The following is a 14,937-nucleotide window of genomic DNA, read 5'->3' as shown; positions in this document are numbered from 1 at the left end:
TTGTCTGTATTCAGGAATTGTTTTCTCTATATTGATTCTCTATATTATTTACTCAACCCATTGACTGTTATTGGTCTTTATTTGTTATTTATCATTGTGTCATTGTTAAACAACAACAAAAGCAGTGGCAGCAATAATCATAATATTTACCTTGGTAACATTTGTTTGTATAACAGACTATTAGGCATCATATGTTGTCCATATGATGATACATATTGTATCGTGAAGTTACTTGCAATACCCAGCCCTAGTCAGGAGTGATTACAAAAGTGTTTGGTTTTCTCTATGGACGAAATCCTCCAATAAAATAATAGGCATGAATCTAAGGATGCTTTTAAGATTAGACCCGTGTCAGTTGTAAACCACACAAAGAAAGTAACTTCTTTGTAGAGAAGTAAGTAATCTTTAGAGTTTTGACAGTTGAAAATGCTTCATAGTTTAGCAAATCCTAAATTCAGTTCGATGTGATGTAACCAATTGTCTTTGACAATGTGATAACTGCTTCAATTATTCTGATCATGCTCTATGGCCCAACGCCTCTTTAACCATGGCAACCGCCTCTTCCTCAAGGCCCAGCATGTCAGGGCTGCACCTGGTCAAGCAAGGCCGCGACCGGCGCCGCATCGATCAGCAGAGGGATTTCACCGTGGCCTCTCCCGCCGAGTTCGTCACCCGCTTCGGAGGAAACAAGGTCATCGAGAAGGTAACCTGGTTCGGTTACGAATTGCACTCTTTAGAAGAACATGCTAATCGCCTTTAATCAACTCAACAAACCAATGATCTATTTGAAAAATGCTGTTGTGACTTGCAAATGATGGAAGGTGGTGAGCTCCAGTAAGCATGAGCTTGGCTGCACGATGCTAACTTGCAACTGTTATCTCTTTTTTTTATCCATTGCTGGTAACGTTAGCATGTTTGGCGTTACCAATCATACTAGGACTTAATTTACAGATCTAGGATTGGCTGTCTTGGGCAAGTTTAAAACTGACTCCAGATCAGTCCTTTTACTCCTAGTAAATACATTGCAACATTGCAGGTGCTCATCGCCAACAACGGCATCGCCGCAGTCAAGTGTATGCGCTCCATCCGGCGCTGGGCATACGAGATGTTCCGAAATGAGCGTGCCCTCCGTTTCGTTGTCATGGTTACTCCGGAGGACCTGAAGGCCAATGCGGGTGAGTAACAGGAGCCATCGGAGGAGGAATCTGGCTGTACGGTCTTCCCAGGTGAAGGCGACATGCTGCGAGGTGGTTGGGTGTGCCCCCATGGATGAGAGGACGCCGTCTTTTCAGAGCTTCTCACGCTGTTACATTCAGTTCAAACACACTGACTACGTACGATCTTGTATGCATCAGGTATAAATTTCGGCATTTTAATGTATCTCATTCTTTTTGTGATCGCTACAGAGTACATAAAAATGGCAGACCATTATGTACCTGTTCCTGGTGGAACGAACAACAACAACTATGCCAATGTAGAGCTCATTGTGGACATTGCCAAGCGCATTCCAGTTCAGGTAGTTCCTTGACCCGCCATTCAGTAAGCATCATTAAGTAGCAGCTTATTTACAGTAATGGCTAATGGGACTTTGATGATACTACTTCATTACAGTTGGATTTTTTTTAATTTTAATTTTTTTTGCTAATGTATTTTTCATAGTTTGTATCTACTCATAAAAAAATAAGCTATCATTGTTTATTTAACCCTTCCTTTCCTACAGGCAGTGTGGGCAGGTTGGGGTCACGCGTCGGAGAACCCGAAGCTCCCCGAGCTACTGCACAAGAACAGCATCGCCTTCATGGGTCCGTCCCCCTCAAAACGTCCCCTGCCTGCCTTCCACAGCATGATGCGAAGGAGATTCTGTCAAGCTCGGTAACACGGTGCTTACCTCTTCCTGTCGGCAGGTCCCCCCAGCCAGGCGATGTGGGCCCTGGGAGACAAGATCGCTTCCTCCATCGTGGCGCAGACCGCTGGAATTCCCACCCTGCCATGGAGCGGAACGGGTTCGTACTCGCCCTGGACCACAGAATGTTAATATGGTTAATGAAGGGATTGGGCTGTGATTACCATAGTTACACTGGCCCGAGGAGACTTGCTGGCAACTAGCATCCTTTCAGTATTAGCAAATAATATAGCAAATGATAAGGGGAGGAGAATGGGTTTGCTGACATTTGAAACTATTTGGACTTCCCTAGTAAGTATTGTTGTTCATTATTGCATTGTACTGGATTTGAGAAACCCTTTTCTGGAATCAAGGTTAAGTGATTGTTTCTGCAGGGCTGAGCATCAGGTGGTCTGAAAGCGACCAGAAGAAGGGCATTGTCAGCGTTCCCAACGATCTCTACGAGCTGGGCTGCATCCAGGACGTGGAGGCCGGCCTCAAGGTACCGACGGCCCTGGCTGTCGCGCCCGCGCGCACCTGCTGGCTTTGTGGCGATCCGCCGCTGTCCGCTAGCATGACTCGACAGCGTGCTTTGTCCGGCAGGTTGCCGAGAAGGTGGGCTACCCTGTGATGATCAAGGCTTCGGAGGGCGGTGGAGGTAAGGGCATTCGCAAGGTCAACAGTGCGGACGACTTCCCCAACCTCTTCAGACAGGTCAGCGGGCACAGCAGTTGCTAACGTGTTTGCACGAATGCGACGCGTGCCGAAGTTGAACCTGCGCCATTTGGGCCCCACAGGTGCAGACGGAGGTTCCCGGCTCACCCATCTTCGTCATGCTCCTGGCCAAACATGCACGGCACCTTGAGGTGCAGATTCTGGCTGACCAATATGGCAACGCCATCTCACTGTTCGGCAGGGACTGCTCTGTTCAGCGTCGCCACCAGAAGATCATCGAAGAGGCACCTGCCACCATTGCCACCCCAGATGTGTTCGAGAATATGGAGAGGGTATGGATGACAGTGTCTTTTTTTGGGGGGGGGGGTAAATGCCCCCTTTAAGCAATGCACCTCACGGATTTCACTTTTAACCCATGTGCATGCATGTTTAGCACACTAATTCTCCACAAGGGGGAGCTGTTAGCACTCAAAGGGGCAGAGGGTGGTAAATGCATAGCAGACGTGTGCATTAAATCCACGGTGTTGTGGAATAATGTCCTTGACAAACATGGTTAGAGCAGTAAATGAAACGGTCACTAAAATTTACAGGAGTGACCTCCCTTGTGATATAACTGAATAGCCTATTTAATCTGAGTCATGTGTAATGAGTCTAGGTACACGGGGTGTAAAACCACAGTCCTTGAATCGAATTTTTTTTTTTCTTTTTCCCTCGAACACTGAATTCTGATTGCTAATTTGTAGGGAAGTTTGTCTAATGCTGCGTGGTGTATTGTGGTACAACAGGGTAATGGAATGCATTATCGGGGTCGAAAGATTTTCTCGTGTCATATCAGACGGGTAATACGATTGGCTGAGAAGATTAATTGATCACCTCCACCTATGCATTTTCTTCTGCAAGCAAGCTTGTAGGGTTTCTCAGTGCGTCGACATCACCATGACAAATGTCCTTTTTACAAGCCCTTATGACCTTGCTAAAGGTAAAGGCTTGATATAAGACAGTGTGCTTGGCATCATGCAAATATGGCACTGTATAGCCTTTTTACACAAATATCATTATCAGAATAATTGTTTCATTATAGTGAAGGTTTGCGTTAGTGACATTTATATAGTAAGTGAATGTATAAATAGAAAATGAATATGTAATGTATAACAAGGAGTATAAAATGTATAATACAAAACGCATCGAATAATGATGTGTATAAAAATGACCCAGTATGTTGTGTAATGTAAATAATTGATCAGTGCTGCTGTCTTTGTTCTTAAGTACCTGTGTGTTTGCATGGTTTGAATTATGGGGGGAATAGCGCGTCTGACCCTCCTAATTAAGAGGTAAAAACTTACCTCTTTTTTTTGGGGGGGGGGGGGTTGAAATATTTTCTATATGTCCTTATCCGAGTTGTCTCTGTATAATTTGTGTGTGTGTGTGTGTCTGCGTGTGTGTGACATATTGTTCATCCTCTCAGTGTGCGGTGAAGCTGGCTAAGATGGTGGGCTATGTTAGTGCGGGCACGGTGGAGTATCTCTACAGCCAGGATGGCAGCTTCTACTTCTTAGAGCTGAACCCACGTCTGCAGGTGGAGCACCCCTGTACGGAGATGGTGGCTGACGTCAACCTGCCCGCCGCCCAGCTGCAGGTGTGTGTCTGCGTGCGCGCTCGTGCAAATGGGTGTGTAAGATCGGTTCCCTGTAAATACAATACAGCTGAAGTTATTGTGTATGTAAGGAGAGTGAGGGAGACCTACTTATTGTAAGTACAGTGGTGCAATTTATTGTGTGTGTGTGTGTGTGTGTGTGTGTGTGTGTGTGTGTGTGTGTGTGTGTGTGTGTGTGTGTGTGTGTGTGTGCGCGCGCGCGCACGCATGGACCTGTCTGTCTTTTATATAGTGTCACACCTAGCTGCTCAGACTTTAGACTTTATCAGTCCTGTCACTTAGTATTAGCTTTAAATGCCAGTCTCCACAGAAACCACAAGAACTTTCCCCCAAACACACACACTTCAAGCACTGTATGTAGGTCACTCAGTGTCCTGAATGGCTCGACTGTGTGGTGGAAGGATTAATCCTTTTTGGCAACACGCCAGAAGATTAATGCAGTACTGTAGAGACAGTAAGGGAAAGTGAGCAGAAGTTAACAATTGAAAAATACCAAATTCTTTTCCTATAATTATTATTATATGTAGAATATTTTCCTAAATGTTACTAGGTTACATAATGAACATTTTCTGAAAACCTGTCTGGAACGTGTCTCTGTATCTACGTTGGTACCACCTGAGCTGTGAGTGGCATTAAAGCCTGTGTGGGTGTTGTGTGTGTGTGTGTGTGTGTGTGTGTGTGTGTGTGTGTGTGTGTGTGTGTGTGTGTGTGTGTGTGTGTGTGTGTGTGTGTGTGTGTGTGTGTGTGTGTGTGTGTGTGTGTGTGGTGCAGATCGCCATGGGCATCCCTCTGCACCGCATCAAAGACATCCGCATGCTGCACGGCCTGCAGCCCTGGGGAGACGCCCCCATTGACTTCGAGGCGCTCTCTACCGCCCCCTGTCCACGAGGGCATGTCATTGCAGCCCGCATTACCAGCGAGAACCCCGACGAGGTGCGCACATGTGACATCCTGCTGTTTTGGTGTATAGATTATGTGAACATGCCTGTGCAATTGCCGCAAATACTTTGTTAATCGTCATTGTATTACCTGCGAGAAAAAAACCTGGAATTCGCAAGTAGCAGGAAGAACTGGGTTATGAAACTGGGTCTTCGGGATGGTGCGAGGGTGGTACGCGGACTAACGGACGTGGTCGGCCGCAGGGGTTCAAGCCCAGCTCGGGCACAGTGCAGGAGCTGAACTTCCGCAGTAACAAGAACGTGTGGGGCTACTTCAGCGTGGCGGCCGCCGGTGGCCTGCACGAGTTCGCCGACTCCCAGTTCGGGCACTGCTTCTCCTGGGGCGAGAACCGCGAGGAGGCCATCTCGTGAGTCCCCCTCCACTTTACTCCTCCTCCTCCTCCTCCGCCACCTCCACACTCCTTCAGACTTGAAAGTATTTAAAACCCGTAGAAGACCCGAAACATCAGGAGTTTGGATGACTCTTCTGTGCTTAAGTCCCACCCCCACGCCCTGTGACCCGTGACCCTGTGCTCTGCAGAAACATGGTAGTGGCACTGAAGGAGCTCTCCATCCGCGGCGACTTCCGCACCACGGTGGAGTACCTGATTAAGCTGTTGGAGACAGAGAGCTTCCAGCACAACAGCATCGACACGGGCTGGCTGGACCGGCTCATCTCCGAGAAGATGCAGGTGATGACCCACCTTCCGACTACTCTGAGCAACCTGCTTTTTAAAAGCGCCACCTTTCCCGCTGGTGGCGTCCTGGAGATTTTTGGTCAAAATACATTTTTGAGTTTTGAGGGTCCGAGGGCTCGCTACTAAGGTTGTCCCGGCGATGGCAGAATTCTGCATCCCAGTAGATGTGTGGCGTGTAGAGTTTGTGATTTTAACAGGATGGCTGAGAAGCTCGCTGGGTTTCCCTCTTCCCCGTTCTCACCCCTCATTCTCTCTCCTCGTTCCCCTTCTTGGCACAAGGCGGAGCGTCCGGACACGATTCTGGGAATAGTGAGCGGGGCGCTGCACGTCGCGGATGTGAACTTCAGGAACAGCGTGTCCAACTTCCTGCACTCTCTGGAGAGGTGATTTTAAAAAAACAAAACAAAAACAAAACGACAATTGTTGATTTAAAAAAAAAAAAAATGTCTGCCTGCGGACGTAAAAGGACCGTGATGGCGTAGCCTTGTTTCGAGCCCAGCTCGGATCGTCTCTTCAGACTTCCACTGCCACTTTTGGTTCTGAATGATCCGAATTCTCCCATCCTCACTGCCGGTCCGTCCCTGGGCCCGTCGACCAGGGGCCAGGTGCTTCCCGCCAGCACGCTGCTCAACACGGTGGACGTGGAGCTGATCTACGAGGGCACCAAGTACGTGCTGAAGGTGACACGCCAGTCGCCCAACTCCTACGTGGTCATCATGAACAGCTCGTTGGCCGAGGTGGATGTGCACCGACTGAGTGACGGAGGCCTGCTCCTCTCCTACGACGGCAGCAGCTACACCACCTACATGAAGGAGGAGGTAGACAGGTGTGTGCCCAGCCCCACCCGAACCAGTCCCCACTCAGAGCAGCAGAAAGATCCCAAAAGCCTGGAACCTTCCGGCCAGGTTTATGTAATGCATGCTTGGATGCATTACAGTTTTCAGTATGTTTTCAGCCTGTGCTTCCTGGCGCCATAGGTACCGCATCACCATCGGCAACAAGACGTGTGTGTTTGAGAAGGAGAACGACCCGTCCGTGCTGCGCTCGCCATCGGCAGGCAAACTCATCCAGTACACAGTGGAGGACGGCGGGCACATGTTTGCTGGGCAGTGCTATGCTGAGATCGAGGTCTGTGTGTGTGTCTGTGTGAGGTAGAGTACGTTTGTGTACGTATGGGATGTTTTATGAATATATGCATCTTGTTGGTATCAGGTTTGGCTATACACTGTGTGTGTGTGTGTGTGTGTGTGTGTGTGTGTGTGTGTGTGTGTGTTGCAGGTGATGAAGATGGTGATGACCCTGACCGCAGGGGAGTCAGGCTGCATCCACTATGTGAAGAGAGCAGGTGCAGTTCTGGAGCCTGGCTGCATCATAGCCAAACTGCAGCTGGACGACCCCAGCAGAGTGCAGCAGGTAAGGGTGCGTGCGTGCATGTACGCGTGCACGTGTGCGTGCGAGCATGGACATGTCCATAAATAAGTGTGTGCTAGCACTGGGAAAGAAAGATGGTCTAATCTACTGTTGACTGCGTGTGCGTGTCTGCAGGCGGAGCTGCATACAGGGGCACTTCCCAGAATTCAGGCGGTGGCTCTTCGTGGAGAGAAGCTGCACCGTGTCTTCCACAGCACTCTGGACCACCTGGTGCACATCATGAATGGCTTCTGCCTGCCAGAGCCCTTCTTCAGTGCCAAGGTCACACACACACACACACACACACACACACACACATACACACACCTATCTCCATTTATTAAGCGAACAAAGAATACTAAAGGAGTTGAGCGTGTAAAAGCCTTTGGCTATTGAGGCCTTCTAGTGTAGAGAACACTCCTCGCACTACTGCATCGTGAGGTGGTGTTTTGCATGCGTGCTCCCCCAGCTAAAGGAGTGGGTGGAGCGGCTGATGAAGACCCTGCGTGACCCCTCCCTGCCCCTGCTGGAGCTGCAGGACATCATGACCAGCGTGTCAGGACGCATTCCGCCTGCCGTGGAGAAGGCCATCAAGAAAGAGATGGCCCAGTACGCCAGCAACATCACCTCTGTGCTCTGCCAATTCCCCAGCCAGCAGGTACACACCCCGCGCTGTCAGCCTGACGTGTAACCTCCCAGTAAGCCGTTAAAAGCAGGCTGAGTTCCATTTAGGCGGCAAGATGAGTCATTGCTGCGTTTGAAGTAAGAGCCGTGGTCCAATCCGTCACCCAGTCGGTTAATTTAACCGCCACCTCTCTGCCATCTCCCCTCACGCTTTCATCTCCGAGACACTGTCACCCTGTAACGACACCACAGGATGCCGTCGTATGTTTAACACCACCAAGTTAATGGATTTGGAGTCGATTCGGAGATACCGTGCGGATAAACGTGGGTTGAGTGGGTGCTGTTTTGGGGGTGCCCTACTCTCACGCTCTTTTCTGTACCCCCCCCCTTTTTGCACCAGATTGCCAACATTCTGGACAGCCATGCAGCCACCCTCAACAGGAAGTCGGAGCGGGAGGTCTTCTTCATGAACACTCAGAGCATTGTGCAGCTCGTCCAAAAGTCAGTCGGAGCTGGAACCATTCACTGTGTGTGTGTGTGTGTGTGTGTGTGTGTGTGTGTGTGTGTGTGTGTGTGTGTGTGTGTGTGTGTGTGCGCGCGCGAGTGCATGCGCATGTATATTTGTATGCAGGGATTTGTGAGGAGGTCTGGTATAGAAAGACAAGTGTATATACACACACACACACACACACACACACACACACACCACACACTTGCTTGGCACTGACCTCCATGTCTTTTCTCAAGGTACCGCAGCGGGATCCGGGGCCATATGAGGGCAGTGGTGATGGACTTGCTCAGGCAGTACCTGAAGGTGGAGGTGCAGTTTCAGCAGGGTGAGCTGACCCCCCCCCCCCCCCCCCCCCCCCACACACACACACACACACACACACACACTTACCCTTGACTTCAAAGTGTGTGCACACCACACAGCAACTCTGTCAACACACATTTCTTTGCTGCTTGTTTTTTGGCTTTGAGGTGCAGTTCCTAGTCTGTCCAATCGGGGCCACTCTAGTATCACCACAATTTCAATGCCTGCTTCTCAATTGTTGATTCTCTGTTTTATTAATCATTTAATTTGTGCGTGTGTGCGCGCGCGCGTGTGTGTGTGTGTGTGTGTGTGTGTGTGTGTGTGTGTGTGTCTACCTGCTTAGGACACTACGACAAGTGTGTGTTTGCACTCCGTGAAGAGTACAAAGACGAGATGGCCAATGTGCTCAACTACATTTTCTCCCACGCACAGGTCACCAAGAAGAACTCTCTGGTCACCATGCTGATTGTGAGTGTGTATATATATGTATGTATACACACACACACATGCATGTGCGCGCACACAGAAAATGGTTAGAAAGAGGTTCACTTAATCAATTTGGATCTTGAATGAGAGTTTTAGGAAACGCACTTTTCTAATGACTTTTGTAATGGTAGAAGGATGATCATCTTAGGAAAGATGGGATAGGCTTGTCTCTCTCTCCCTCTGCAGGATCAGCTGACAGGACTGACCTGTCTTTCTCTCTGCAGGATCAGCTGACGGGACTGACCTGTCTTTCTCTCTGCAGGATCAGCTGTGTGGGCGGGACCCCACACTGACCGACGAGCTCATGGCCATCTTAACTGAGCTCACGCAGCTCAGCAAAACCACCAACGCAAAAGTGGCACTGCGTGCACGCCAGGTATTCTCTCTCTCTCACACTCTCTCTCACACACACACACACACACACACACACACACACACACTTTTAGCCATGGGTTTTGCACATTACGATTAGAAATGAAATGTTTCTAGACATGCAGACACTGACTGTCTGGAGTCAGTTATCCCCACAACACTCTGGGGTTTCCAGAGAGTAAATTCAGGTGGGAGGCATAATGACTAGCAGCGGTATCTCTGGTTTATGCTCTCTCTTGTCCTCGTCTCTGCGCAGGTGCTGATCGCATCTCACCTTCCCTCATACGAACTGCGCCACAACCAGGTGGAGTCCATCTTCCTCTCGGCCATTGACATGTACGGCCACCAGTTCTGCATCGAGAACCTGCAGGTGGGCGGGCCAAGTCTTCAGCACCCCAGCTTTGGCCAATACCACTGAGCGGTGGTGCTATCTGGAGTCGCTCTTGGAACTTGGTGGTTTTATGGTCAACCAAAAGCCACAGGCTTTGAGTAAAGGCTTGTTGATTTACGCTGTTGATTAATTCACTGAGTGGCGTCCTGAGGCTTGATTAACCGATAACTGTCTTCCTCTGCCCTCCCTTCGCTTTCTTTCCTTGGCACCTGTCCAGAAACTTATCCTGTCTGAGACCTCCATCTTTGACGTCCTGCCCAATTTCTTCTACCATAGTAACCAGGTGGTCAGAATGGCTGCTCTGGAGGTAAGGGTGGGGATCCTGGGGTGGGTGTGTCCCTGAAATCCTGGAAAGGACACCTTGGCTCAAAACGCCATCCTTCTGCACCCCCAGGTGTATGTTCGTAGGGCCTACATTGCGTACGAACTCAACAGTGTCCAGCACCGGCAGCTGAAGGACAACACCTGCATCGTGGAGTTCCAGTTCATGCTGCCGACCTCGCATCCCAACAGGTGCCCAGGAATCGCTGTGTCTCTGCAAAGCACTGCCCACATCCCACCCCCACACACATACCCCCGCCCCCTCACCAAGCTAGTAGAACTGTGGAGGAGGATTTGCATAAAGGGGATGGGCGACAGACCAGTGAATTTAAATATTCATCACCAGCTTTGCATGAATAAAAGCTGAGCTCCAATAGAAAGCTCCTCCATTGTTCTGAAACACATGCTGATGTTCTCTCTCTCCTGAACTCCTCTACATGTAGACCTACACAATGTAAATTGTCACTGCCACTGATTGTCTGGTCTTTATAATAGGGTTCTTACAATGAATGGGAAACACTTTAAGAGTGGTGTTCGATTCAGAACTAAAGGCTCTTGATTCAGTAAGACTAGTCTAGCTTTGCCTCTGGTAGATTTTGCATCTGAACCTTAACGGCACTAAAACAAAAACAATAAAATCGATAAACAAAAAGTAATTGTGGCAATAGAAATTGTGCATGCTCAGCATGTTGGCCCTGACTGCCTGCTTAACCACTCCCTTTCTTGCTTTCTCTCCATCAGTGTATTTACTTTCCCTGAAACAAAACCAAAAATTGATCTTTTAGGCAAACCCGCTCCACTTGCTAAGATGCCCTTTAGCACTAACCAAAGCCCTGTCTTCGTTTTTTGCCTGCCACATTGTCAACGTTTTTGATCCACTGCCCCGTCGTCTGCCTGGAGCACGCGCGCCTGTTCTGCCTGTCCGCGCGCTGCCAGTGACCCATGCTGTTGTTGCATGCGAGTGTGGGAAGAAGCGGTCTTCAGTGAGGCACGTGTGTGTGGGCTGGACACTGTTAGCAGAGCGCCGCTAACCTGGACAGCGGGGGGGCGGAACGCTGCTGAATTTGATTGGTTTGGTCTGTTTTCTCAGTGCTGAACAGTGGGGGTGTAAACCGAGGTGTCAAAGCGATGTTTCACACGTACAAACGCAGTGCAGTTTCTCTCAGTAATGTATGGTGGAAGCATCCACCATAAAGGAGAAACAGGAAAAAGATAGACAAACAATAAATATTAGCAAAGCTTAAAATAAAGCCGTGTGGGGATCTGAACGTGTTATGAGATTGTCTGCACAGTGTAGGAAATTTTTAAAAACAATAATTTATTATTTTATGCTTTCAAGCAACTTTATTGGCTGGTTTGAAAATCACATTTAATCACTTGGATTAGTAACATCCAAGAATCGCATTAAGGTAAAGTCTTGGTGTGCAATCTCACCTTTTTTCCATCAGCCTTTTTTTTTTTTTTTTTAATCAAGGTTATATTGTTTCACATTCAGAAATAGCAGTGTTGACACTCTTCCTTCAACCAGAAAAGGAAATTAAATTTTTATTATTTTTTTTAAACTTCCACACCACCCTACCATACTGCCTCACTGAATATGGTTAAATATTTACCATTTTTGCTATCTAGCTGCCAGTCACAAGAAACAGCCACACACCATGCAGCGTTTAAGACCGCTCTCTTCCGCTGTTGGCCTGACACTAACCAATCAGTAATCAATGTTGTTTGCTTGCAGAGGGAACATCCCCACTCTAAACAGGTATAGTACACATTCTTTCTACTGTCACCAAATATCTAGCAGTCTATAATGAGTAACATGTATGGATAGAAAGTAGACGGGGGGGGGGTCAAAGACTTGTAGTGGTACATCTAGGTTGACTTGAATGTGTTAAGTGCTAATGCAGCCTAGGCTGTAATATGTACAGAATATTTATGTGCGATTAGCAGAATTCTCTGAACAAAATACTAAATAACTGCCTAGACATGTGCACAGAAAATATTTTGATTGGTCTTGTGGTCCATTTGTGATTCAAAAATCAGCTGGCAGTTGTTGGTCAAGCTCTTCATGCCCAGAGCAGGGTTTGTCTGCGCTGCTGCTTGGCCTACCTGTAGTGTGACTTCTTCAAAGTGAAGGTGCTGTAGCAGGTTGATTTCAGGAATCCAAACCTAATTTGCAATAGCAGGTCTTATTGCACCATTCGCAATCTGAGAGAGAGAGAGAGTGCGCGCATGTTAATTTAGCGCAACGTAATACGGTTTAGACATCACGCTGGTTTTGAATTAAGTGTCTAATTATTGTGTTTAATTGTGAAGTGTTCCCTGCTGAGTGTGACCGTGTGCCAATATCCTCTCACGACACCATGGCTCCAGCTAGCCCAGCTAACCGTAGCAGAGTTAACCCTAACGCGTCCTTGGCTGGTGTTGCTGGCCACCTGGCTGTGAATGAGGTCAGGGAGCATGATAGCTGGCCACTGGACTACAGCACTTTACAGTGTCTGTCTGGCTTAAAGGGACACTGCACTCAGGAATGCTAACACTTGCCAAGGAGCGGTTAGCATTCATTATTTGGGTGAAGTATTCCTTTAACCTCCGGGGCAGTCGTTTACTAAAACAGTAACGTGAATGGGTAAGGAATGGGTGTTGGGACGGGGGTCTTTGGTGAAACATGGATGGAATTTCTCAAGTTTAACTCATCTGAGTTGTCTGTTTCTGTTATGAAGGGGTTTTTTTTTCCTCTGTATAGTTACTAGTAAATAATTACTAGTTTACAAAGACTTTGTGTGCTTGGGTGAGATTTTGACTCGGGTAAATTCTGATAAACTCAGCATTTAATACCTTCTCAACTTAACCTACTTGTATTAACCTTTTTATTGACTCTGTACAAACTGGCAGAAGTAAGCTTTGAGAACCTTTAAGGCCGGCCACGTCCCCAGCTGAAGCAGTTTGTCTGGACGCAATACTGCATCCTCTGCTTCTCCAGGCGCAATTGTACTTCCAGCCAGGTGTATGGGTTTGATGGCTGTGCGCGTGTGTGTGTGTGTGTGTGTGTGTGTGTGTGTGTGTGTGTGTGTGTGTGTGTGTGTGTGTGTGTGTGTGTGTGTGTGTGTGTGTGTGTGTGTGTGTGTGCGCGCGCGTTGGGCTCTCAGAATGTCCTTCTCATCCAACCTGAACCATTATGGCATGATGCACGTGGCCAGCGTGAGTGATGTTCTGCTGGACAGTTCCTTCACGCCACCCTGCCAGCGCACGGGGGCCATGGTGTCCTTCCGCTCCTTCCAGGAGTTCACCAGGTGCGTATGTGTGAGCACGTGTGTGTGTGTGTGTGTGTGTGTGTGTGTGTGTGAGTGGCTATATAATGAGTAACAAATGTTTAGTAACATTAAATGAGAGCCATATTATTGACATGTTGGTGATTAGGTGTAGGATTAATTGGCTACACTATCAGAGTCAACAAGGCACTTGAAAAACATAGTAATACAAGATAGTATATGTGTGTGTTTGTGTCTGATACGTTTACGTTCCGCTGGAAGAATTTTATATGTAACAGGTCATAGCAGGTGTCATTCTTTACTTACTGCGTGTGTGTGTGTTTCCTTCAGGAACATTAAAGATGTGCTAAGCTGTTTCTCAGACTCTCCACCCACCAGCCCTTCCTTCCCTGAGGGGGGAAACCCTGTACTGTATGGCGAGGAAGACAACAAGGTCAGACGCCCTTCTTGCCTCGCTGACTTGTGAGCGTGACGCCCGTGATTCATGCTGCCGTGTTGAGCGAGGTGTGGTGCTCCGTGTGTTTACAGAGCATCCAGGACGAGCCTGTCCACATCCTAAACATCGCCATCAAGACCGACAGCGACATCGACGACGACGGTCTTGCCGCAATGTTCCGGGAGTTCACCCAGTCTAAGGTGCCACTACTTCCTCTCTGCCACATGGGTCTTCTCTGACACGATTTTAAAGGGGCTTTGTGGGTAAGGAGTTTCTCTGACCAGAATTCTGCCTTGTATCCCTCAGAAATCCCTGCTGTTTGAGCATGGCATCCGGAGACTAACGTTCCTCGTGGCGCAGAAGGTACGGCGTCATTTGAGCGCGCGGCTGTTCTATCGTGTTCTCACACCCTCACTGTTCGTTTCTCTGACCAGTGTCTGACCTTTTGCCAAAATAATCCAACAATTGCGAAACAAATGATTCAAACCACAAGAGTTCAGCTCAGTCTTGATTCTGACCAATTCTAAAATCTATCTGTTCGATTGCATGTCTGTCTCTCTCTGCTCCATCCCTTTGCTCTCTCAATGCCATTACTAACAGGATTTCAGGAAACAGGTCAACTGTGAGGTCGACCAGAGGTTCCATGTAAGTACCTCTGAAGTGGAGTGGGTGGGGGTCGGGTGTTGTGACAGATATTGACCTCTCCCGCCAGGCTACAAGTGGAACCCAAATCGGGCTCATTCGCGAGATGTGTAGGAAAGTCAGAGAAGCCGGCTAATTTGGTGTGTTTCTGGGGAACGTGGCATTGAATTGGCTTGTAATTTTATTTATTTATTTTTTTTCTCCTCACTCACACAGAGGGAGTTCCCCAAATTTTTCACCTTCCGTTCAAGAGACAAGGTGAGTAAACGTTTTGTTTTGGTTCAAGTAGCACTCGAAAGCATCCTCAGATTCTCATGCTTAACAT

The 14,937-nt window shown here is 48.2% G+C and overlaps 1 protein-coding gene across 14 annotated transcripts in view; it reads left to right on the top strand.

Annotated features, from left to right (window-relative positions):
* Nucleotides 1-14,937, top strand: part of acaca (acetyl-CoA carboxylase alpha) — a 35,736-nt gene that overhangs the window by 5,060 nt on the left and 15,739 nt on the right. For 4 of the 14 annotated variants that reach the window (XR_014125132.1, XR_014125133.1, XM_081720149.1 and 1 more), the window contains exons 3-34: nt 571-703; nt 1,037-1,175; nt 1,407-1,516; nt 1,721-1,802; nt 1,905-2,003; nt 2,278-2,384; nt 2,486-2,596; nt 2,680-2,889; nt 4,023-4,193; nt 4,983-5,144; nt 5,354-5,517; nt 5,691-5,841; nt 6,127-6,230; nt 6,446-6,673; nt 6,825-6,975; nt 7,126-7,260; nt 7,393-7,539; nt 7,727-7,915; nt 8,282-8,382; nt 8,629-8,717; nt 9,039-9,227; nt 9,406-9,557; nt 9,810-9,923; nt 10,162-10,251; nt 10,339-10,457; nt 12,001-12,024; nt 13,412-13,555; nt 13,865-13,967; nt 14,063-14,170; nt 14,277-14,333; nt 14,571-14,615; nt 14,829-14,870. Coding sequence is in view for 11 of the 14 variants with exons in the window: in XM_081720149.1 (XP_081576275.1) it covers nt 571-703; nt 1,037-1,175; nt 1,407-1,516; nt 1,721-1,802; nt 1,905-2,003; nt 2,278-2,384; nt 2,486-2,596; nt 2,680-2,889; nt 4,023-4,193; nt 4,983-5,144; nt 5,354-5,517; nt 5,691-5,841; nt 6,127-6,230; nt 6,446-6,673; nt 6,825-6,975; nt 7,126-7,260; nt 7,393-7,539; nt 7,727-7,915; nt 8,282-8,382; nt 8,629-8,717; nt 9,039-9,227; nt 9,406-9,557; nt 9,810-9,923; nt 10,162-10,251; nt 10,339-10,457; nt 12,001-12,024; nt 13,412-13,555; nt 13,865-13,967; nt 14,063-14,170; nt 14,277-14,333; nt 14,571-14,615; nt 14,829-14,870 (3,970 nt within the window). In the remaining 3 variants the exon portion in view is untranslated. Of the gene's footprint in view, nt 1-570; nt 704-1,036; nt 1,176-1,406; nt 1,540-1,720; nt 1,803-1,904; nt 2,004-2,277; nt 2,385-2,485; nt 2,597-2,679; nt 2,890-4,022; nt 4,194-4,982; nt 5,145-5,353; nt 5,518-5,690; nt 5,842-6,126; nt 6,231-6,445; nt 6,674-6,824; nt 6,976-7,125; nt 7,261-7,392; nt 7,540-7,726; nt 7,916-8,281; nt 8,383-8,628; nt 8,718-9,038; nt 9,228-9,405; nt 9,558-9,809; nt 9,924-10,161; nt 10,252-10,338; nt 10,458-12,000; nt 12,025-13,411; nt 13,556-13,864; nt 13,968-14,062; nt 14,171-14,276; nt 14,334-14,570; nt 14,616-14,828; nt 14,871-14,937 lie in introns of those variants that run through there. The other 10 variants (XM_081720153.1, XM_035527700.2, XM_035527702.2 and 7 more) reach the window with 7 other exon arrangements.

This window comes from Electrophorus electricus, chromosome 8, assembly GCF_041902795.1.
Source record: "Electrophorus electricus isolate QZ-2024a chromosome 8, ASM4190279v1, whole genome shotgun sequence".
Classification (NCBI taxonomy): Eukaryota; Metazoa; Chordata; class Actinopteri; order Gymnotiformes; family Gymnotidae; genus Electrophorus; species Electrophorus electricus.
The sequence above is the reverse complement of the archived record's forward strand: the minus strand, read 5'-3'. Positions and strand labels throughout refer to the sequence as shown.